Source organism: Wyeomyia smithii, chromosome 2 (genome assembly GCF_029784165.1).
Source record: "Wyeomyia smithii strain HCP4-BCI-WySm-NY-G18 chromosome 2, ASM2978416v1, whole genome shotgun sequence".
NCBI classification, from domain to species: Eukaryota; Metazoa; Arthropoda; class Insecta; order Diptera; family Culicidae; genus Wyeomyia; species Wyeomyia smithii.
This window is the reverse complement of record NC_073695.1, coordinates 24,806,596-24,830,587: the sequence shown is the minus strand read 5'-3', so window position 1 is coordinate 24,830,587 and position 23,992 is coordinate 24,806,596. Positions and strand designations below refer to the sequence as shown.

Here is a 23,992-nt window from a genome sequence, read left to right as displayed (position 1 = left end):
CGTTTTGGGCTTTATGCTTTATACGTAGTGGAAATGCTGCTCAACTTCAAATTATTTTTAGTGTTCTGGCACCTCAAATACAACATTTAAAAAGCATTTTAGTCGTAATTCAAATGATTTACTTAAATCGAGAACCAAACTGTATCGCCAGAAGGTAAACAAAGGCACCAGTATCTGTCAAACTCGTGCATCGCTGTGCGATGGTCTATTGCGAATGGCAAACCGACTGGATTTTGAACGAGTAGCTCGTCGAGTGAGCTGCTCGATTCGTTCGTGACTCAGCTGTCATCAACCAAACTTCATCCGCTTTCTCTAATGCAACATTTTGCTCGCATCGCTACTGACTTGAAGCGAGGCAAGTTGCTCGCCTCGGTTTTTATAATAGGGACCGTAGTTGAAGAAAAGGAAAAAATGGTAAAAAGTCGGAACAAGGCGACGCGATGATTTGCAGTTTGAGGTACACAAAAACAATACAATACGTTTGCTAGTGTGCGTCGGTGAAAAGTCACTTTTCTCTATACTCACTAAAATGAATCATTGCACGATGGCGTTATCAAGCATGTTTTCCGGATACTTTTTGGATAGAATTCTCCGAGCAATCAGAGCTCTTCACGTTTAAACTGAAGCCACGGATAGTCTCAAACAACTGGACATGTTCTATGTTTTTAAACATATTTCATAGTTTAAAAAATTGGGCACATTCCTCCTTAAAACCGAAATAACTGGAATCAATTTCGCAGCGTTTCAAGACTTATTGAAAACTCCTAGAAAACTGTTTAAGGTAAAACCACGGACCAACAGACGTGACACTGGAACCAAGCTCCATCGCCACAAAAAACGATCATTACAAAATTCCAATCGAATAACAGTCATCGCGCGATAACAGTTTCTGGGGCGCTGTCATGCAATCTCATACATAATTTGTGGTTTCCAATTTGACATATGCACGTACACTAGCGCTGATGTCGGAATACCATACGCAGCGCGAACACGGCAGCAGATGGTGCTGGTGCTACTAACGTCAAGTACTGGTATCATCCGAACGATGATTTTATTAAAAATTTGTTCAAAGAGTTATGTCCCTTAGTCTGTGGTAAAATGTGGCTCGAATTTTGCCCGAATTTGGCAAGATAATTTTCTCGATAATCATTAGAACTACGTGTATAAAATTTTTATCGATTGTTTGCACCGCTGACGCATGCATAAAGTAGCAATTCTGGCGCGGTTTATTGGGTGGAACCTGAGATTTTTACGCTCAAAATCGTCAAATGAAATAAAACCTAACTTCATTTTTTTTTTTCGAAAAAAGGCCGTCCTTAATATCTTGATAAAATTTTGATTGTTTGACTTGCACCGTGTTATTTTCATGTTTTTTTTTCAATTATTTAAATCATTTCGCTCAGTGTTATTTTAAACACTTTTAAAACTGATTATAAATTACTACAACGTATTTTTTCCGTTCTCTTCTAGGTGTACTGGTTCACGGTTGAGTTCGGTCTGTGCAAGGAGAATAACGAGGTCAAGGCCTACGGTGCAGGTCTGCTGTCCGCCTACGGTGAGCTGCTGCACGCCATCAGCGACAAGCCGGAGCACCGCCCATTCGACCCGGCCAGCACTGCCGTCCAGCCGTACCAGGATCAGGAGTACCAGCCGATCTACTACGTCGCCGAGAGTTTCGAGGATGCCAAGGAAAAATTCAGACGCTGGGTCTCGACCATGTCCCGCCCGTTCGAGGTACGCTTCAACCCACACACCGAACGGGTGGAGGTGCTTGATTCCGTCGAGAAGCTCGACACCCTAATCTCCCAGATGAACACCGAAATCCTGCACCTAACGAATGCGATCGCCAAGCTGCGACAACCGTTCTGCTAAGATCCGTTCTAAGGTAGCTTCCGACCAGCCAGAGCGCCTTGCGGCCCTTACCGGCCGCATACAGCCAACATACGAACGACAATATTCGCAACTTTATTTTGCACCTAAAGCACCACCTTCATCACTATTGGGAAAATCTTCCACCCGGGGTCACCTTTGCAACCAGGACATTGTTAGTATTCAGCAAACATCCTTCGCCTTCGCCTAGGACGCTAGGCAGAAGGCACCACAACTCGAATAATCTAGGCAGCTAACGTTCATATTTTCCGGAGAATATGAACGCTTCCAAACACCAGCAGGATCCTGAAATCTCTCGAAACACTTCCAGGCCCAACTTTGGCGTTCGAACAAAATTTCGCGTTCTGAGTGTTAAAACTTGAGTACAGCGAAAGTCTTAAATTCCTCCGTCTCTCCCACAGATTTTGCATCCCTCTTTATCTACCTTTATTTTGGAAGTCGAAAGTTCAGAGTCCTTAGAATCGCCCCTGCTGCGTATGTCCCACCACTCCGCCCTCGTTGCAACAAGAGCCCCCCTGTTGTACATCGTTCACTGTAGAGTAGGAATATTGTTTTCAGGAAGCCTATCTTTTATTTAAAGAGCGTAACTTAAGTATTATTTACTATTTAAATTAGTGTATACTTAAATTATTCCATATATTTTTGAGCTAGAACATGTTGCAGCTTCTTCTCTCAGATCAGGCTAGTGTAGGGCACCGCGGGGGCCCTTGCCGGGTTTCTCGATTAGTAGGAAAAAACCATAACTTCTACGTCCGCGAAAGAGTGACTGCTTTTGTGGAGACGCGCGCGCTTTCCTACAAAAGAGGGATTCAGGTTAGGGTTTTCTCAGTTTTTTTTTAAATTTGCTTTGTTATAAACCCGTCAGTATAGGTCAGCAGAATATTGTACACAGCCTGCAAGTCCAAATTCCTCGATTATCGTTTATTTCACGTTTTTTTTATAATTGCATCATTTTTTTTTTATGTGAAAAGCATATATTTATATTTATAACAATGCACCTCCGCAAGCAAGTAAAAATCAAGACGAAAGTGTAATGTTCATTTTGAAAAGAGAAAATCGATTAAAGAACCAGATCAAACAAACTATCCAACGCATTGCTGTCGCACTATTGAATGAATATTACAAAGAAACAAAACAAAAATTCGGTAGGTGTCTATACTACTTACTACCCATAAAAAAGCAACATTCTACTTTAATCTAAAAAACGTATGTGTCTGCGATATTCTATAAGATTTTAAGATGAGCGTTATTTTATCCTGACGGTTGATTCTAGTTGAGGACAAGCTAAGCCAGCCTGCAAGCAAGCAAACAAAGTGAATGAAGAAGATTCGGCGATACGATTTAGAAACTATATATTTAAATATACGCGCGAATGAGTCAAATAATCAGTAGTAGTACCCCCCCAAAAAGAACTTCTATCACCCTCCCCTAAAATACTAAAAGGACGAAATCAAATTGACTAGAAAACAAAAAGTTAACAACACCACATTTCGGTTGATCTCGGCCCTCGGTCTCACAGCCAGATAAAGTAACGAAACAGAAATACTCTTTCGTTTTTATTAACTTTGGATTTCATTTTATTTGCCGTTTTTAATCGTATCCATTTTGCTCTCGTCCAATCTATGATGAAAAACAAAAATCAGTGGCGAGAGGAGTGTTGTTGATATAAACCTATAGAGAGTCAAACAAAAAAAAATATTTACGCTGATTGTTGAACCATTGTACGAGCTATATTTTGAGCAATACAGAAGAGAAAAATAGACAAATGTTTCTTCTTTTTTATTCTTCCCGAAATTGAACTATACTAGCCGTTCTAGAAAACCTGTGTTTGTTGCTGTGTAGTTCAAATTGATCTCTTCTTTTATTTTCAATAATGTTATTGTTTTCATTTACAGTAGGTTGCTATCCCAAGGTCCCTATTCAGTTTAGGAAGTAGTGGGTTGGAACCGCACTTTTTATTTAGCCGCTGGATGCCAATCAGACGACGTTTTGCTACTCCTCCTGGAGAACAGATGCACCCATTTTGCAGGTAGATACGCTGATGGCGGTGTCGACTCAACTCCTGGAAATTGTTGAGAATATTTTGTAGAGCTTACTACACTATTTTTGTGGAGCTTGCTTATAGCAATACCAGCGGCATTACTAGCAACTAAACAAAATTTCAAAATGATAGTTATCTCTCTGGACGCACGTCTGTTTGTCTGTGGTTTTTCTACACAAAGTTAAAGGTTAGAAGATTACAATTCATCGATCATATCGTGGAAGAGCTGTCTAGGTAGAAGAGCACTTTTCTTTAGAGATACTCAGAGAGAGAAAGAGAGAGAGAGAGAGAGAGAGATAAGCGATGGAAAAAACCGACAATTTGGCAACTAGGTTTCACATGTGCCAGATTTCTTCTCAAAGCGCAATGTTGACTTACTTTTTTATTCAACTCATATAGCCGGTGGTGACAATGAAAGTCCTGGGGAATAATAAAATGTATCACAAAAACCGCGCAGTTGTTAAATTTTAGGTTGATGATTCATTTTATTTACTCTCACCATCATTGATCATTATTTTGTTGATCATACAGAAGGTTTGTGAACCACCAGGTAAAAATCACGGTGATTAACCAATTTGTGAGCATTCTCAATTTATTGTTTAGCAATAAAACATGAACAACGTGTGAAAATAAATATATCCTATATTGTACCCGATTGCAACTCCTTTCAATGTGTTACCTTTCTTGTTCGTTTGGCTCACAACATTCTCTTCGCATATCTCTCCCTCTGAGTATTGCTACTTTCCTTTACCATAAGCGGCCATTCGTCTCGATTTCATCGTCCAATCTATCCAATAATATACAATAATATTTTTAATGATTATTTTTCTATGTTCAAACCAGTCGATGAATAATAAGCTTTGTAACTCTTTATACGTCGGTACTGGATTCTGTTGAAAGCAGAAATCTATCTCTCAAAATAACTCCTCGTCACAGCGCAGTAGATGAACTTGATGACGTATTGTAAGTACTAGTCTTTTTTATCACTCTCCCAACCTCTAAAATTGATCCACAATCCATATTCCTAATTATTTTTTATGTCCAAAAAACTTCTAAAGTAAACAAATTTTCATCCGGATTGGGCAACCCTGTCATTAATATTTTCATGTGACAATCCGTGAAACTTCTGTTGTTAACATGTCTTCGTACCGTTTTTTTTTTTTGGTGAACCAGCTGAATTTCGCCGGAAATATTCCTTAACGCCGCTCAGATTATTATCAATCAACTCTCATTTTTTCGTTAGCAAAATTGACATGGCGTTGCACGGATCGCCCAGCAATGTATAGGCCACGGAGGTTCTGGATATCATTTAACTTAACGGAAAACTTCCATTCGATAAGGCCATGCTCTGATTTGAATACACTTTCAGCACCATATGTATTCTTCATAATTTTGCCCATGTGACAAACATCTATGATTATAAATATTGGTTCTGTTCCTGGGTGAGGAAGAAAAACTTTTATAATTATCTCCATTTTTCAGGTTAGCACCCGATTTGTTCGCAAATGCAATATTGATTGCAGTCCCATCAAAAATAAGTTACAGTAACATTAATATCTGCTGAATAGGATATTATGTGCGACACAAGTGAATCCTTCTGATCGGAATGAAGGGAATCAATAAAAAAATATCCAATTGGTATTTCCCACGATTTATCAACTCCTGTTACCATGAACACTAATGCCTCTCTAGCTTTTGAAAGTTCATCAGATTTCACTGAGAGATACCCGAGTAAACCCGACTGTTCCAATAAACCTTTTCTTGATGTTGTTCCATTCAACGTGGCGTCTAATCGCAACAAAAATTTACTTTTTCTTCTGCCTTGGCTTCTATGTATGATTTTTTATGTATTTTGACGCAACAACAAATTTTCCCGAGTTTGAACACATTCCAACATAAGGAGCAACAGTGGTGCCATTTTGAATTTTTGAGAAATTTAACGCAAAACTAAAAACGACCGTACCACTTCTGGATTTAAACTTCAGAACTACACCCAACGCAAACGGGGAATATTTTATTACTTTTGGGCAATTTTTTATTACTTTTTGTGTCTTATGACTGCGCATTATACAAAATTACAAAAAGTAACAAACAAAAAGTAATAAAAATTATGACGGCCACACGCTTGTATGTGTTTCTGCAGGAGAACATACAGCCAAGCACCGAAATGCATGTGTTGGCAAGACTTCACTCGCTGCATTTGTATTGATGCAACGATCTGGCTCATTTTTGTCTCCCTTCATCCACACACAATCAGAATCTCAACCGTCAACCTCAAATGTCCAATAAGAAACACTTTCGTTTCGTCCCCCAGTGTTTACTTGAAATGGAAATATGTAATACTGTCTGACCAGAGTTGCCGAAGTTGCGAATATTGTTCTGGATGGGCACGAGTTTTGTATATTCAAACAGGTCCAAATGAGTTTTCATGAACCAATGATTATGTGCTTGCAAGCTTGCAAGAAAGCGAATGTTTTTATTTTTCTCTAATGCAGTTTACAGATCGTGATGTCATTTTAGAGCGCATTTCAAGTCTTTGAAATCATCAACGTTTGCATACTCTATGACGGGGAAAATGTTGCTTGGCAGCTCTTGTCATATTTTTTCGCTGCTCCGTATGCATACAACGAGCGAACTAATACACGCCCACCGGATGAATTGGAGATTGAAAAAACTTGTAACATGTGCAACTTATGCGACGGTGTGTGATTTTTTTCGACTTGAGGTGGAGAGGGAGCATTTTTCGACAGAAAAAACGTTGCATGTGGTTGAAACGACCATTATTAGATAGCCGTACTCTCATAACACGTGCTAAATATATGACAGTATGTGTTGTTACGTGACTGGAGAAGAATTTTATTGCTTTTTAAGTAATGGATTTGTTACCTAAAAGGTAATTTTGCGCTATTGCTTCTCAAGTAATAAGGAAAAGTTTTGCGTGTAGGAAAATGATTTAATTTTTTATTTAAATATGGTTTATTTGACACGGCACGATACAATTTTAAGTTTAACTGAGCCAAGTACACTTTTTATTAATTCTAGATTAGCGGGAAAAGGAGGGAGGCCTTTTTTTTATTTCTCGTGGCCGACTACGAGCTAGTGGGGATTAAAGGTGAGAGGAGGGGAGATACAATTCTTGCTTTAAACTAATTAAGATATACGATCTATTTGTGTTTCGACTGGTGTTCTTTTTGTTTTTTCAAACATAGATTTAGGCTCTTCGTGTTCGTGTCTCCAGCGTCGTATACGGGTATTCTGACAAATAGACAAAAGAATATTAAATTTTAATGTCAGTCTTTTTCAAATAACAGTACAGTTGTGTCATGTACTGAAGATCACCGCTTCCCAGAATGTCTCTAACGGGAACGTTCGGTTGTTTTCCTCGGGCCCGGAGGGAATCTATAAGCTCGGACCTCACATCACAGAATTCGGCACACGACCAAACAACATGCTCGATGTCATGGTAGCCATCGCCACAAACGCAGTGATTACTGTCTACAAGCCCTATACGAAAGAGATGCGTGTTTAACGTGTAGTGATTGGACATAAGTCTAGACATCACGCGAATGAAGTCCCGACCTACATCCAACCCCTTGTACCATGCTTTCGTCGATACCTTAGGAAAAATGGAATGTAGCCACCGTCCCAGTTCATCTGAGTTCCATGATGATTGCCAACTGTTGAGTGTTCTCTGACGCAAAATGCTATAAAATTCATCACAAGCAATTGGTCTACTATAAATATCGCCATCAATAGCACCCACCTTTGCTAAAGCGTCAGCCTTTTCATTGCCCGGAATGGAACAATGAGAAGGGACCCACGCTAAGGTAACCCGGTAATTTTTATCTGTTAAAGCACTTAAAAACTGCCGTATTTTCCCCAGGAAATACGGGGTGTGCTTCACAGTCTTCATCGATCGCAGAGCCTCAATGGAACTGAGACTGTCTGTGAAGATGAAGTAGTGGTCTATGGGCAGGGTTTCGATGATCCCAAAAGAGTACTGAATAGCGGCAAGTTCTGCGACGTACACGGAAGCCTGACTCATCTAGATTAGATCCGTCAGTGTAAAACATTTTATCACAACTAACATGTTTGAACTTATTGGAAAAAATCTTAGGGATCTCTTGCGGTCGCAATTGATCCGGGATACCAATAATATCTTCTTTCATGGTGGTGTCGAAGAATATAGCATTATTAGAAGTATCTAAAAGTACGACATTGGAGAAATCGTATGAAGAAGGATTAATATCTTGAGCCATGTAGTCAAAATATAAAGTCATAAATCTGGTTTGGGATTGAAGGTCGACCAACCTCTCGAAATTTTCAATTACTAATGGGTTCATAACTGTGCATCGAATTAGCAACCGATAAGAGAGATTCCAAAAGCGATGTTTCAACAGAAGGATACCCGCTAGCACTTCAAGACTCATCGTATGGGTCGACTGCATGCAACCTAAGGCAATACGCAAACAACGATATTGTATTCGTTCCAGTTTGATCAAATGTGTGTTTGCTGCGGAGCGGAAGCAGAAACACCCGTACTCAAGAACTGACAATATCGTTGTTTGGTATAACCTTAGAAGGTCTCCTGGGTGGGCACCCTACCATGTTCCGGTAATCGTACGAAGAAAATTAATCCTCTGTTGGCATTTTTGTGTCAGATACCTAATATGACAAGCCCAGGTGCATTTAGAGTCGAACCAGACCCCGAGATATTTAGCGACTAAAACCTGAGAGATCGTTTTACCCGTTAGTAGGAGCTGCAGTTGAGCTGGATTATGCTTCCTAGAAAAAACGACCAGCTCAGTTTTCTCCGGAGAGAATTCGATACCCAGCTTAAGAGCCCATTCAGACAAATTGTCTAAGGTATCTTGCAATGGTCCTTGCAGATCGCTAGCCTCGCTACCAGTAATGGATACAACGCTATCGTCTGCAAGTTGCCTTAGCGTGCATGAATTTGCAAGACATTCATCGATGTCCTTGACGTAAAAATTATATAAAAGGGGGCTTAAACATGAGCCCTGGGGAAGACCCATGTAACTAATTCGGGAAGTTGTCGAATCGCCATGTGAGAAATACATATGCTTTTCTGACAACAAATTGAGCAAAGTTAAGTTATAGTTATTCAAATTTGGTGAAAGTCCCTGCGAGTGAAGTTTCTCGCTTAAAACTTTTACAGAGACGGAGTCAAAAGCCCCCTTAATATCCAAGAATGCAGAAGCCATTTGCTCTTTTCGAGCAAAGGCGAGTTGAATTTCAGTAGAAAGCAACGCTAGGCAATCGCTCGTCCCTTTGCCCCGGCGAAAGCCAAATTGAGTATCTGAAAGTAAACCATTTGTTTCGACCCATTTGTCTAACCGTAAGAGGATCATTTTCTCCATTAAATTCCGGAGGCAAGAGAGCATAGCAATCGGCCTATAAGAATTGTGGTCAGAGGCAGGTTTTCCGGGTTTTTGAATAGCAATGACTTTTACCTCCCTCCAGTCGTGCGGAACAATGTTCAGCTAAAGAAACTTGTTGAACAAGTCCAACAAGCGTCTTTTTGCAGAGTCGGGTAGATTCTTCAACAAGTTGAATTTGATTCTATCCAACCCTGGAGCTTTATTGTTGCACGAGAGGAGAGCCATCGAAAATTCCAACATCGAAAATGGAGGCTCTTCCGTAGCTACTAAAAACGCGTCGCGAAAGGTTTTCTGTTCCGGTACAGAGTCCGGGCAGACCTTTTTGGCAAAATCGAGTATCCAGCGGCCTGAATATTCCTCGCTCTCATTAGAAACGTTACGATTCCGCATGCGTCTGGCCGTGTCCCAAAGAGTGCTCATCGCTGTTTCCCTTGACAACGCGTTTACAAACCGCCGCCAGTATCCGCGTTTTTTCGCTTTAATTAAACTCGTCATCTGTCTATCCAGTACATCGTACTTTCGGAGCAGATCAAGAGTACCGTGTTTTCGGTAGGCCAAATACACCGAGGACCTTTGCGCGTACAGTTCAGAGCACTCTTTGTCCCACCACTTGTTGGGAGGACGCTGTCTAATCGTTACCCCGGGTATCGGTTTCGTCTGAGCTTGAGTCGCGGCGTCGATGATCAAGCCAGAAAGGAACGCGTATTCTTCCTCCGGAGGAAGTTCCTCGTGAGACTCGATAGATTCCGATATGATCGTCTCATATGACTTCCAATCAATATTACGAGTAAGGTCGTATGAAATATTGATTGGGTCCGGGGAAGTTGAACCATTAGCAATTGAGATAACGATTGGAAGGTGATCACTGAATGTCCACAATATCAGGAAATTTTATGAACCCTGTTTCTTTTTTATCTTCTGATCGAGAAATGGGTGCACGAGGGGTTTTTGGTGCCCCAGGAAGCGGTGGGTACTCCTGGTTTGATTTATAGTTAAAACCGGGAGGAACTTGCTTCGGTTTTTCTTCACCGCTTCCTTGTTGTGTTGGCTTATTGGTCATTCCGCTAGGGGTTATCTTGCGGCCTTTGCGAGAAAGATTAGGAGAGTTGATCATTCTCCTCTTCCTAGATCCTCCTGGCATGGCATAAGAACACCCTTCGACGGGATCGTCAGAGGTACCCTCATCGGTTGGCAAAAAGGAAAAAATGTTTCCTGTCGAGGGTGGCTTAGCCCTCTTAAGCATTTCTGCAAAAGAGCGCTTCGATCGTTCCTTGAGGGAACGCTTAATTTTTTCCTCGCGCTGTTTGTACGCGGGACACGCCGAAAGGTCATGCCGAGTTCCTTCACAGTAAAGACACTTTTCAGTATCCTCACTGCAAGCGGTCTCAGCATGATTGCCTCCGCACTTGCTGCAACGTGCCTTGTTGCAGCAGTAGGTGGCTGTATGACCTAACTGCTTGCAGTTTTGGCAATGCATGACCCGCGGTACGAACAGGCGTACAGGCAGACGAACCCTGTCCAAAGAGATGTAGTTCGGCAGTGCGGATCCGGCGAATGTTACAAGGAAGGAATCCGAAGGGAGGAATTTCTTCTTCCCTTCTTCGATGGATACTGAATGCAATTGCTTGACATCCAGTATCTTTACATTTTGAGTCAGGGGGTTCTTGAAGCAGCCAACCCCGTGACGCTAAATGTCATCGACCGTGAGGCTTCCTTCGGTAACCACACCGTCGATCTCCACGTCCTGAGCGGGGAAGTACACGCGGTACTCCCTTGTAAAGAGCTCGTAGCTAGCAATTTCGTTTGCTTGCTTCAAGCTACTCGCGACAACTCGCAGTTTGTTCGGGCCACCTTCGTAATCTCGGTTACGGCCGAAAACTGTTTTGCCAGGTCTTTGCCTATTTGAATTATATTCAAAGGTTTTTTTATGGGCCGGAAGTAAACAACGTAGGGACCACTAGCGGCATCTGGGTAGGCTTTTACCCGTATTTCCGGTACTCTTGGTACGGAGCTAGGTAGCGGTGGTGGTACAGGGGAAGGTAAGGGAGAACTGCTGGGGGAAGTTTCAATTTCTTCCCCATTTGTTTCAACATCCAGGAAAAGTTGCACCTGCATGTCGTCCATTTTGCGGGAGCGTTACGCTCTACCGCACACAAACGATAAACATTCGAATGTGTGGGGGGGGGGGATCAAATAGTTGATATTAAATTTTAAAAACAATTTTTCAAATTACAAGGGATCAAAATAAAAAAAAGACAGTAATACTAATAATAATAATTATAATAATAATAACAACAATAATAATAATAATAATAATAATAATAATAATAATAATAATATTAATAATAATAATATTGATAGTAATAATATTAATAATAATGATAAAAAATCTAAAGTGAATACTTCACCGAACTTCTAAGTCACGACCTCACGGCTGATAGTAGGATCAATCGAGTGTCTCCGCAGAACAAACAATGACGATCCAGCATCGTGTTGTGAAACAGTGGCCGTATCAGATCACTGGCGGGGTAGCCTGCCCCTATCAGTGTGCAGAAGATGTTTCTGCCGATAAACTGCAGGCTATTGTTATCGCACAACACAAAACTAATCGAAAAAAAACACCCGTACGATAACTCGTGTATTAATATTTTGCGAATCAAACGGAGAGAAACAATTTGCGTCTAATCGAGACGAAAGCAAAACAACGAATGAACTAGGAAAATGATGATAGTTTTATTTTTTAGCCAAGGCTGATATACACAGGAGACTGTTTTTCGTGGGATATTTGCGTAAAATGAATGTTCTTCGCGTCAAAAAGAATACAGCTGGTTAGAAACAGACCGATGTCATGGCAACAGTTTCCTGAAGCTGCCGCCGATGATGATGGCGCTACTGTTGGAAATATGGTCATAAGCTCTGTTCATTGTGCCGCATGTGTTACAGTACGGATTTTTCGCGTGCTTCTAACTATATTGAATGTAGGGCTACGGAACGTGTTGAAACATGTTTGAACGTGACCATTTATGTTCTGCACAAAATCCATAAAACGTTCAAAACAAAACAATCGTTTTTCGCTTTCTGCATTTCTTCACACCACTTGCAGCAACAGTTGATCTGGCATGGACGGTGCTTAATCGGCTGTTTCGCAAGCACTGACAGCCTTTTGACGTATACTCGAGCCAGAGAGCCAGAGAAAAACGGCTTCAAGCGAAATGTATGGGGATGACGTTCGTGACAGGGATGTGGTTAGAAACTTTCAGCAGCATCTAGTAGACTGCTTACTGTCAAGAAAATACATATGAAATTGCAAATATATTAGTTATGTTATTACAGGAGTTGGTAGGTAAATAGCGTGTTGGAATTGCATTTCCTGAGTTTAAATCTACCGTTTAGTGAAAAAAAAAAATCTCTGCAAATAGAATTTTGATAGGTTAAAATCAAAAACATCATATCAAGAAGACTGGCATCTCTGGATCGATCCCTTACAAATGACAAGCGTCAAATCGAACAGCGCACTCCATCCAATAAAGGTGGAAGTTTGCTATGAAAGTGCTGGTAATTACATCGCTGCGAAAACAGAGTGTGTGTATGTGGTAGTCCAGCCGGAGCGTTCGGCTCGCATTCGCATCGCCAGCACACACACTAGCCTGTGTCAGTTCCACTTTTACTCAAAAGACTGCGCTGCCAAAACTGCCGCTCAATCTCAGGCAGAGTTCCCAGTCTTCTTGATATGGTATTTTTGTTAAAATGCTGCCTACAAATGAGCCGTTGCGAACCAGAGTGGTCTATGTGCCATCGAGCAAATTGTTCAGGAGAAGCAATTTTCGAAAAATCTCTGAGTAAAATTCTGTTCAACGGATTCTTTCAAACAAAATGTTCTAATATAAAGGTTATGAAGTGGTTTAACATTGGGATACATAAAATTAACAGTTTCTTTGCGAAATCGGTGATTTAATCTCACCAATGTACATAGACCACTTTGACTTCATATATATATATTCACTGGAATCCTCGAATCGTTTCGGAACAGAGTGGTCTATGTACACAAACCCGGTAAATGACAAAGACAATGACGGTAAATCGTATAAAATGGCTAGTGTCACATGTTATATGATACATATAGCATGTCACATGTAAGATGCCACGTGTTACATTACATGTAACACAAGATATTACATATTACATAATATTTTACATGTTACATTTTTCGTGTAACATTACATGTAACATGTTACATATCACGTGTGACATGTACAAAACAAGTGACATGTTCCTTATCACATGTAATATGCTACATGTTACGAGTTACATGATAGTATTACATCGATTTATGTACATAGACCACTCTGTTCCGAAACAAAACGGCCATTCTGTTTCGGACGAATTTTCAACACGGAATAAATCAGCTTTAAAATTTGATTTTCCGAAATTTCCTTGATCTCCCAACTTCAGCTTCTTGAGTAGATGCGGTTTATACAAAAAACTCATTTTCGAAAAAAATGGTCTTTAGACCACTCTGTTCCGCAACGGCTCAAATCACCATTATCATTTTTACTGCAGCGCCAGCTGTCAGTCGAACAGTCATTTTAATCGCCCATCGTGTCGGCTGCATACTGCAAGAGTCAGGTATCTACACCGAGAGAAAATAACTATTGAATTCCATAAGAACCACTTATGATTTTGCGCCACAAGGATCCCTTATGGAAGTTATAAGTTTTGGCTTATGAATTGGAGGGGAAAATTGATTTTCGACCACGTCATACTTATAAAATTTATTGGTCGTATGTATGCATGCTATCAGAACAGACATATCAAAATCATAGCTTTTAAATATTAATTTTATAAAGGGATTGATATGAATATCATTAGTTTAATGTTATAAACTCATAATTTTTGCCATGAACTTTATTGTCAACGTTGTCCTCTTCAACGAACACAATATTTGATAGATGCTAAAATAAATATATATGACATGAAGTAACTAGAGGATTTGTAGATAGGTACTTACACTTTTTTCTACAATTTTTAGCCCAGTTCCAAAATATTTCTTTATTTGCTGTTTTCAAATATTTTCCAGCTAAACCAATAAATTTTCATAAAAAGACACTCGCTGCGCAAATTGCAGATTAGCGCCATTTTGCAGGTTTCATAAGATATGAGTATGAAATTTTCACATTGTTGACGTTTATAAAAATCATAACTTGAGCATATGAGATGGATATGACGTCTAAATTAAAATCATAAGATAGACTTATAAAGATTATACACGTTGATGTGTAATGCATAAGTGTCTTATGAAATCGAAATTAAGCATGTTCATAAGTTGTAACTTATGAAATTCTTAAGTGTTTTTCTCTCAGTGTAGTACTAGTAATCTTTGCTGATATCTAAGATGCTTTCGATCCGCATGAACACCACCCAATGTGTTGTTACTGTATATTGTTTCAACAAACTTTCGAGGTAGTCTTGTGGTCTGGTTGAATCGAATTTTGCAGTTTAACGAAGGATATTTACTGCGACAAGATTTTTGTTCTGGGTTATAAAACCACAGACAAACAGACGTGTCTCTTCGAAGAAAAATTCCTGAAAAATCTTCATCCTTATTCGAAAGGTTACACTCATGCGCCACCATGCGAGCTTATTGTCTACTAACTTATTTTCGTAAAACGGTTTTTGTCTTTGCTAATCAGTGTGCACGCTTGCCTAAATCAACACCAGCGGCATTACTGACGGTTTTTGTCTTTGATAATGAATGTGCACGGTTGCTTATAGCGACACTAGCGGCAATATTGCCTACTATGCGAAATTTCAAAATAATCGTTATTTTTCTGGTCGATGAAATCATCATCGAGTGGCACGTCTGTTTGTCTTATGTTAATGGACCTACACTATAAAAAATCGACACGTTACTGCGAAGTGGATTCCACTTACTTCTGTGCTAATAGATGAAACATTTCATATCTAAGTGGAACACACCTGTGTTTCACTTCACAGCACGAAATCAAGTGTCTTACACTTCGGTTCGCCATGTCATACATACCGAAATCAATTTTTTTACACTCAGATTTCAATGTTAAAACTCGTCAAATGTCAAAACACGTCAAAATACCGTGGTTTTCAATTAAAATCGATATGGATCGACCTGTTAAAATGATTGGGTAGGTTTATTGGTATTCATGTGTAAAGGGCATTTGGTATGAGCGTGTGATTTTTTTTTCAGTGTATGATAAAAAAATCGTGACTGTTTGCTTCTGTTATGATTATTTACATTCTTATGCTATTGAGCTCTTTGATTAGAAGAGTTTATTCAAGAGAAGATTCAGATTCATTTCCATATTTAATGAGTTATATTAGAAGATGGATATTGAGTTCATCATGATTTAATAATATAATTGTTATTTTTATTGTTATTATTACCAAAATTACACATAAAATGGGTAAATAGAAACAAAATAGTATGAATTATTCATTATTCATTACAATTATCGGAGGATTTTGGCTAAGCGGTCCTTTAATTTGGAACAAATTATTTGTTTCTGTCCAACGTTTCAACACTGGTTGGTGTCTTCATCAGGGAAAAAATGCTACTATTGTTCTTCGTAGTGGCATTTCAACTGGTGTTGAAATGTTCGACAGAAACAAATATTTTTTCCAAATTAAAAGACCGCTTAGCCAGAATCTCCCGATATCAACAATACAGTTGATTTCCAAATAATATATACACAATATTATGGTTCTTAATCAGATCCGTGTTCATATGTTGGAAGTAACCAACCGAGTACGATGAAATCACCAGCTTATGCACATTAACCAACTTTCGCACCGGTTTGTTAACTGTCCTTACGTTTATAAATGAAAAAACGATTACTGTACTGAAAACACTTGACGGATGGAATTTGGCTGCAGGCTTTTTTGTCTCAACCTGACGCAAGGTTTCAGCATGGAAAATACTATACAGCATAGTCCAAAGGCCCAAGCACAACAAATATGTTTAAGTTGCGTTAACGGAATTTGAAACGGATTTGGTATTATTTTTCAAGACTTTCAGAACGAACAATGTTATATTTTGAAGGTTTTCATAAATATACATGAAAATAGACTCTTTTGGGGTAAAAAACGAAGACCGACTAGAAGTAACATGGGACATCACTGCGTAGAACGGCAGTTAAGGCTCGTAGTTATTTTCATACATAACTTGAAAAAACGAGTCGAATTTAATCTGGTCGGAATGGTTTCATACATTAAAAATATTTTTCACATTACTGTTACGTGAAATTTCCTGTACTTATTCATTTTCTGTCATTTTGCATGATTTATGTGACAAACATAACGTCTACGTGAAAATGACAGCGGAAAATATTCACATAACTTTTCCGGTGATTGGGTTGTTTAGCGATTCACGGATTTCCGATTTTTATATATCATCTGAAAGAGTGTAATTTTCTGAGTAAAACGTGATTTTTTTAAACTTTATATCATTATCCTTCGATTTTTAAATGAAGAATAAAAATTCGCTTTAAATCGCTACAATGACAGTTGGTATATGGACGAACTGTCATTGTAGCGATTTCGAGCAGTTTAAAATCGTGATTTAAAAGGCGAAGGACAACGATAGAAAAAAATTTTAAATCACGTTTTTCTTAGAAAATTCAGATCGTTTAGATGACATAAAAAACTGATATAGCTAAACAACCCAATTATAACGTGAAAAATATTTTGAGTGTAACATCTGCGTGAAAATCACACGCATATTGTTTTATCACGTAGCATCTACGTAGCATCATCATCATCATCATCATCATCATCATCATCATCAACACTGGAACCTGGCTGCATCGCCACAAAAAACGATCATTTCAAATTTTCAATCGAATAACAGTCATCGCGCGAAAACGTCGTCTGGGGCGCTGTCATGCAATCTCATACATATTTTGTAGTTTGGCACATGCAGTAACACTGGCGCTGATGTCGAAATACATGACGCAGCGCGAACACGACAGCAGATGGTGCTAGTGTTACTAACGTAAACTACTGGAATCATTCAAACGATGATTTTATTGAAAATTTGTCCGACGTGTTATGTCTGTTAGTCTGTGGAAGAAGTATCGCGTGAATTCTCCAAGTGAAAATATGCAGAAATCAAAATGGAGAAGGTGTTGTCTAATTGTCGACGGCTTGCCAATAAGTGAGCTTTCAAAAAACCGTGCGAATTTGGCATCGAGTCTTGAGCTTACAGGTTCCACACAGATTCAGTTTAAAAGTCGAGGAGTTTCCTGTACATAAACAGTTGCAGCTTACAGTAGTTATCGCCGGCAAATGTCGTAATATTTGTCAGTTTTTATGTCCTTTGATTAATTTACGAATCGGCGATTTTGCATGGTCATGCGATTTATCAAGCAACATATTTGGATCATTTCTAAAAACTATTTTAGTATGAAACGTAGTAGCTAGCAGATAATCGAATGCTTTCCACTTTACCGGTAGTTGAATTCTACTTGAAATTCACATGAAATGCATATGTCTACTGTATAAGATTCACAGGATAAATCATCTCACCAGTTCATGATGAACTCAAATGACAATCACATAAAATCTACGTGAAAATGACAGTAGAAAATATTCACATAATTTTCCCGGTAATTTTAACATGAAAAATATTTTGAGTGTATACACAGACAGACGTCCAAGCAAGAACAAAATTGATCGAAAATTCTGTGTAAATTTTCAAAGAGAATCGCGTTATAAATCACTTGTATACTAGTGCCGCCTGGTGACCTTATCGCTACAATACATTTTTTTTTGCTGGTGTATGAGTCTGGCGTCACTGGTAGCGCTATCTGGTTACGGATTGCTACTTTAAAAATCTTTACACAAGTTTGGAACTCAGCTTGGACGTCTGTCTGCGGTGTATATATTGGTGATTCAACGTAACACTCAGGAAGAAATCTTACAAAAATGTTGGTACAAAATGAACTACTCGAATGGTACCACACTCTGAATAAAATCACTGTTTGAGTTGTTTTTGAAGGCAGTGTACCTGCGCAACCCTGCATTTGTCTCGTTTCTACTCGAAAAATGCTGCATTGATTTTGTAAATAGCTTCTTGACAGTTCCTTATGGGATTTTCTTTGGGGCTCGATAAAGCCGAGAAAAAGAAAATTCATTTTGTTCATTATTTGTCGAGCAGTTGGACAAGACGAGGTACGGAGTACTATGGGGCAACATGTACTAGAAAAAAAACGCCAGTGTTACGTATGTCTTATGTATATGTATATACTGTCTTGGAATTGCATTTTTCAATTGGGTTGTTTAGCTATTCACGGATTTTTCATTTTTATATATCCGTGTAAAGAGTGTAATTTTTTAAGCAAAATCACGTTTTTTAAAATTTTATATCTTTGTCCTTCGAATTTTAAATGAAGAATTGAAAATCGCTCTAAATCGCAACAATGACAGTTGGTATATGGGCGAACTGTCATTGTAGCGATTTCGAGCAGATTTAGAGCAGTTTTAATTCGTGATTTAAAAATTGATAAACGATAGAAAATTTTTGAAAATCACGTTTTGCTTAGAAAATGCAGTTCTATCAGATGATATAAAAAACTGATATAGCTAAACAACCCAATTTAAACCTACTGTAGAGTAAAAAAAAATGTTATATATGAATTGGTCGCAACACAAACTCGTGATAACTCATTACAAATATAATCTTGATAAGCCGGCAAGTCGTCATCATTATTAGTATTTTTACTGCAGTGCCAGTTGTCAGTCGAACAATTTTGAATGCCTATTTTGTGGGAGTTCTGTTAAGGTAAAACGGTATGGAAGCCACAAACGGCCAATTTCAAGCCACCACTTAGAATTTTCTGAAGCACGAGACTCGGAAATAGATAATGCGTTCCCTGTAAAACGCTATTTTATTTGCTCCACTGCAGCAAACATAAAGTAGCGTTTCCACAGGTGTCACATCAACTGTTACCGAGTCTTGTGCCTTTGAAAATTCGAAGTGGTGGCTCGTTGTCGGTAACTTTTGGCTTCAATACCGTTTGACCTTTATGTCGAATTCGTTTTTGTGATGTAATTGCACCAGAATGAGTCTTTTACACGTTTTTGCTTTCCGAGCTGCACCAGAACTACCCTTTTTGTCCCGTGTAGCACTGCTGCTGAGCCGTTTGTCAGCCCTTTTTTTAGCTACAGAATTGGTGATAGCACAGTCGTAAAAACAAATTCCACTTAATTTAGCTTGTGCTCAAAAAGGTTAAGGTTTTGGTAGAAAAAAACAAATAACAAAAACAGTAAAAAAACAAAAACTAACTGTATACTTTTATACGAGTGCTACGACAATACTTCTATTGTTTCATTCGTTTCATTAATCAATGCATAAAACATGAAAGCTGTCGTGAATTAAACCTAACTGAAGATGATCTATACACTCAACTGCATAATGTATCCTCGGTAAGGTAAAATACCGCACTACTTGAAAACATTTTCGTCTTCCGTTTTTCCGTGAAAAATTTACTGAGAAATCGGAAACCGAATGTGTTTACCAGGATACCATAAATTTGTTTGCCGATAAAATCCGTAAAACAGCAAATTTCCCAGTTCAGTAAACTAAAATACAAAATCTCGGAACCTTGACGTCATTTAACCGAGATCTCGTCGAACCAAAAAAAAAAAACTCTTACCGAGATTCCGAAAAATAGAATTGTCAAAATAACGAAAGCTTCACTATCAATTTTGCTCGTGTTTCGGTTCAGATGTGAAAGGTGCAGGTGTTGCAGTTAATTTTTATTATGGAGAAATTTGTAATATTCAAATTAAGCTGAAATATTGAGTAAGTATACTCTGATTTTTCTCAGATCTTGTTTGTTTTTATTGCAAATAATACTAAAAGAAAACGATAAATTTTTTCTTCACTCAATTTTGTAGGCTAACGACTCGCTTCGCAAGAGGGAAGTTGCAGAGTGATGGGTGTTGTTTTATTTCCAGGAAGCGACATAACTCTTCCGTTGCTACCGATGCTGTAATAAGTTGAATCATTTAACTTAATAATTAATAAAAAATTATACGGATTATCAATTGTTTTGATCATTTTATGGATTTATCAGAAAAGTTGCAAAATACGTACTTCAGTAAATTTACTGAAGTTTTCGTAATAATTTGACACTTTAAATTTCCAAGTGTTCAGTAAATTAAAACGAGTTTCGGCTTTAGTTAATGAGTATCCCGGTAAAATATTACCAAGAATCTCGTTGAAGTTTGACATGTTTACAATTGGGTTGTTTAGCTATTCACGGATTTCTGACTTTTATAAATATATTTCGAGCACATTATGAGCAGTTTTAATTCGTGATTTAAAAATTGAAGGACGATGGAAAAATTTTGAAAATCACGTTTTGCTTAGAAAATGCAGCTCTTTAGATGATGTAAAAAATCTGATATAGCTAAACAACCCTTGCTTTTACAGAACCTCGGTATTTTGATGTATTACCGAGATTTTTACCGAAATCTCGGCTGTTGAAAATTTGGTAATTTATTTTACCGTACTCGGTGATAATATCTAAGTGTGTACACTTTTTCCAATCCCCGTTGAAAATTCTTCGATTGCTAACAATCAAATACAAACGTGAATAATTTGTTTCAACAACATATACTAAGCGCACATCCAACTAACGGTGATTTTAAACATAGCATGCTTGCCTAAGATTTCCGCTAGATGGCGCACCACCACCCGTAGGGGCTCTTTACAAATGTAACGCACGCCACTCTTCGTTCATTTTCTTACCCAACCGCGCGGCTGGCAACGCTTTTTTCCTGTTTGTCAAAACAATTTCGTCGAATGACGACGGCCCGCTGTTTGTTACGGCTGCTGTCATAAACCGTGAATGTCCGTGAACTTTTAAGTTTCGATCTACTCGGTTCGTGATCCTAATGGCGATTGTTTTGCTTGCCTGCTTTGCTTCCGTCGTCGCGGGCTGACAAAAATCCAACAAACTTGAGCAGTGTGTAGTGGAGTATCTTATCAGTGACGTGTTTTGTGGTGTGTTAAGCGGAGTGCTGGGCCTTGGGGGTACAGCTAGCAGACTTCCGGCTCTAGTGTTTTCCTAGCCGGATATTCCGTGCAGTGGTGAAACTGGTTCGCGCAAAAGTGCTTGACATAAGCAGGTTTCAATCATTCGGTATGCAGCCCTTGTGTTGCTGCTAAATTGAAGAGGAAGGCCACAATGGGTGGTTCGAGTGGGTTTTCGCCTGAATCCTATCGAAATTGACCAACAGTGTGGAGTGGACGTGGTTCCTTTGATTTGGAACCAGTTGGAATTATCTCAATGATGGATGAGCAATCCGTGCAAGTCGGGGACTAATTTGTGTAGGGTGCACATGAAAAACCAGTTCAATTGCGGGGCGGAAACGACGAGTGATGAAAGTTTGTTTTGATAAAATTGGTGCTCATAGTTTTCGGGAAAGTTTCGCAGCCTTTTTGCGGTGTTATTTTGTATCTTTTACCGTGGGTTTCCGCGGTTCACCCGAGACCCGGGAGATGGTATTCGACGGTGTTGCTGGTGGTGTGCGTGTTGTGCAACCTTTTCTGTACATAGTCAAATGAAATAAATTGAAGAAAAAAAAATAGTCCCCAGTAAGTTAATTGAAGGCCTTGCGAAAATATTGTGTGAATGTGTTTTTTTTTTTTGCTTCTCTTCTGTTCGACACTATACTATACTGTAATGGATATGCGCTGGTTTATTTTGAAAAATGATTAAATATTTTTGTTGCTACGTCGTGTTATGTCTGTTCCGAGGGATGTGCTAGTGTTAGTGCCGCCGGTTCGTAATCGCAGTACTCCTGATCAATTGTTCCAGTCACATAAACAATGAAGAGGTCGGGTACATAGACGTCGGTCCCGTCTCTAAGGTCTGAAACAGTAGCTGCGTACAAGGCTGAACACATTTAATTTTTGCGAGATCACAACCCATGCACGTAGACATTGATTTTTTTGCGACTCAGGTAAGTACATTTGATACAAGGACAAATTGCAATTACTGTTACTTCTTCGTCGTACGCTTTGGCCTCGAATTTTGTTGGGGTATACCACAGGGCAGGGTGGTCTGAATATTGTTTCGAACCTATCTCAATCTTTCGGACCATTAACAACAACTACTACTACTTAGGGGTGTTGTTTTGTTCGGTTTTATTTTTAGCACTCGAGAGTGATTTAACTAGTCTCTCACACGTTCGCACACAGGCATCGAAGCGCGTAGAACAGACGACCGTTCCCCGGTGTGTGTTGTGTTGTTTGCCTTTCCATCCTGCTGTATGCAAATTTCGTTGCAGAAAAGATGCTTGTTATATACGCTTACCACGATAAGTTTGTACATAACAGTTTGGTTGCATAATCTGTTAGAGCAATATATAGGACAGCAGCGACTCCAGAGCACATAGGCGCGAATTAGTCCCGGTATATGATGGACGGGTTTCGTGGCGCGGTCATAACTCAAAATCCAAGGCTCTTTATTTCCCGTTCGCTAGCTGTATGTGTGCGAATGTAACCAGCATGCACCACGGAACGGGATTGCTTGGGACTCGGGTACGATTTACGGCACAAATTGCTTAGGAACCACATTCGACCGTAATGGTGTTCAGGAAGACGAAATAATTGTGGTCAATTAAATTAGTAGGGCTATGATGAATGTGTTTACACATTTGGTTGTTAATTTTAAGCCAACAATGTCGCTCGATAAACATGACTTCTTTGTTGGCTTGAAATGACTAGTTTCTGTTAAATGTCAGATTGTTTTGAACGCACAACGTGATTCAGTTTTAAGATGTTTTGCTATTGTCGTACTGATTTGGGTAACAACGTTACTTCGTCTTACTTTAGTTGGACGGCGTGTTCCCTAACTTGTGACATTAAAAATTTGGCATATTGTTTTGGTAGTAAATTAGCGAAAAGTTGAGTTGATTTTCAACCAATCACTAGCTAGCACTTATGCACACAAACATGTAACAAAATTTACAAGAATAGTTGAAAATATGAAATGCTGTTTCACCTTACTTGACTTACTAGCTGACCCGGCAAACTTCGTCCCACCCATTTTTTTTTATTTAGATAATTTTAAACATTCTTAATTGATTCCATATATGTACATCCAAAGATTTACCTTGCAATTTGTTTATAGTCGGCAAATGCATGACGAATCTGTTATTGGATACGTTCAAACATCCTCACCCTTTGGCCTTCCGTTCATTCACCTTGATTCTGAAAATGCTCATTGGTATTCGGTCATTTTCAATTGTTTTCCAAAAATAGGAAGACGTTATCTTTAATTCTAAAATGGCATGTGGAGTCAATTTCTGGCCGCTGAGCACTAATCTTATTCCGGAAATACCCATATTGGGTGGTATTCAGTCATTATTCGCTGTTTTTCTGAAACCGATAGTCTTCATAGAATTTCGATTACCTTTATTGGAAGGATTTTCCACTGTTGGATGTTGGATTTCAAAATGGCAGGTAGAGTCCATTTCTGGCATCTGGGCATTACTCTGGTTTCGGAAATACCGGTACTGAGTGGTAATCGACTATTTTTGAATGTATTTCAAAAAGCAGAAGTTGCCATCTTGAACATTGTTTGCCCCCAAAAGCTTCCACAAGTCTAATTTGGTT

The 23,992-nt window shown here is 39.0% G+C and overlaps 2 protein-coding genes across 5 annotated transcripts in view; both read left to right on the top strand.

Moving 5' to 3' along the window:
* Positions 1-3,275, top strand: part of LOC129721018 (tyrosine 3-monooxygenase-like) — an 85,408-nt gene extending 82,133 nt beyond the window's left edge. For all 4 annotated transcript variants that reach the window (XM_055673047.1, XM_055673049.1, XM_055673048.1 and 1 more), the window contains one exon: positions 1,471-3,275. In XM_055673047.1, coding sequence (XP_055529022.1) covers positions 1,471-1,872 — 402 coding nt within the window. In that variant the 3' untranslated portion in view covers positions 1,873-3,275. The remainder of the gene's footprint in view (positions 1-1,470) is intronic.
* A 17,888-nt stretch (positions 3,276-21,163) lies between these two features.
* The window catches only part of LOC129721692 (circadian locomoter output cycles protein kaput-like), a 165,416-nt gene continuing 162,587 nt past the window's right edge, over positions 21,164-23,992 (top strand). Inside the window, exon 1 of the mRNA XM_055674568.1 lies at positions 21,164-22,335. The gene's annotated coding sequence lies outside the window, so the exon portion shown is untranslated. The remainder of the gene's footprint in view (positions 22,336-23,992) is intronic.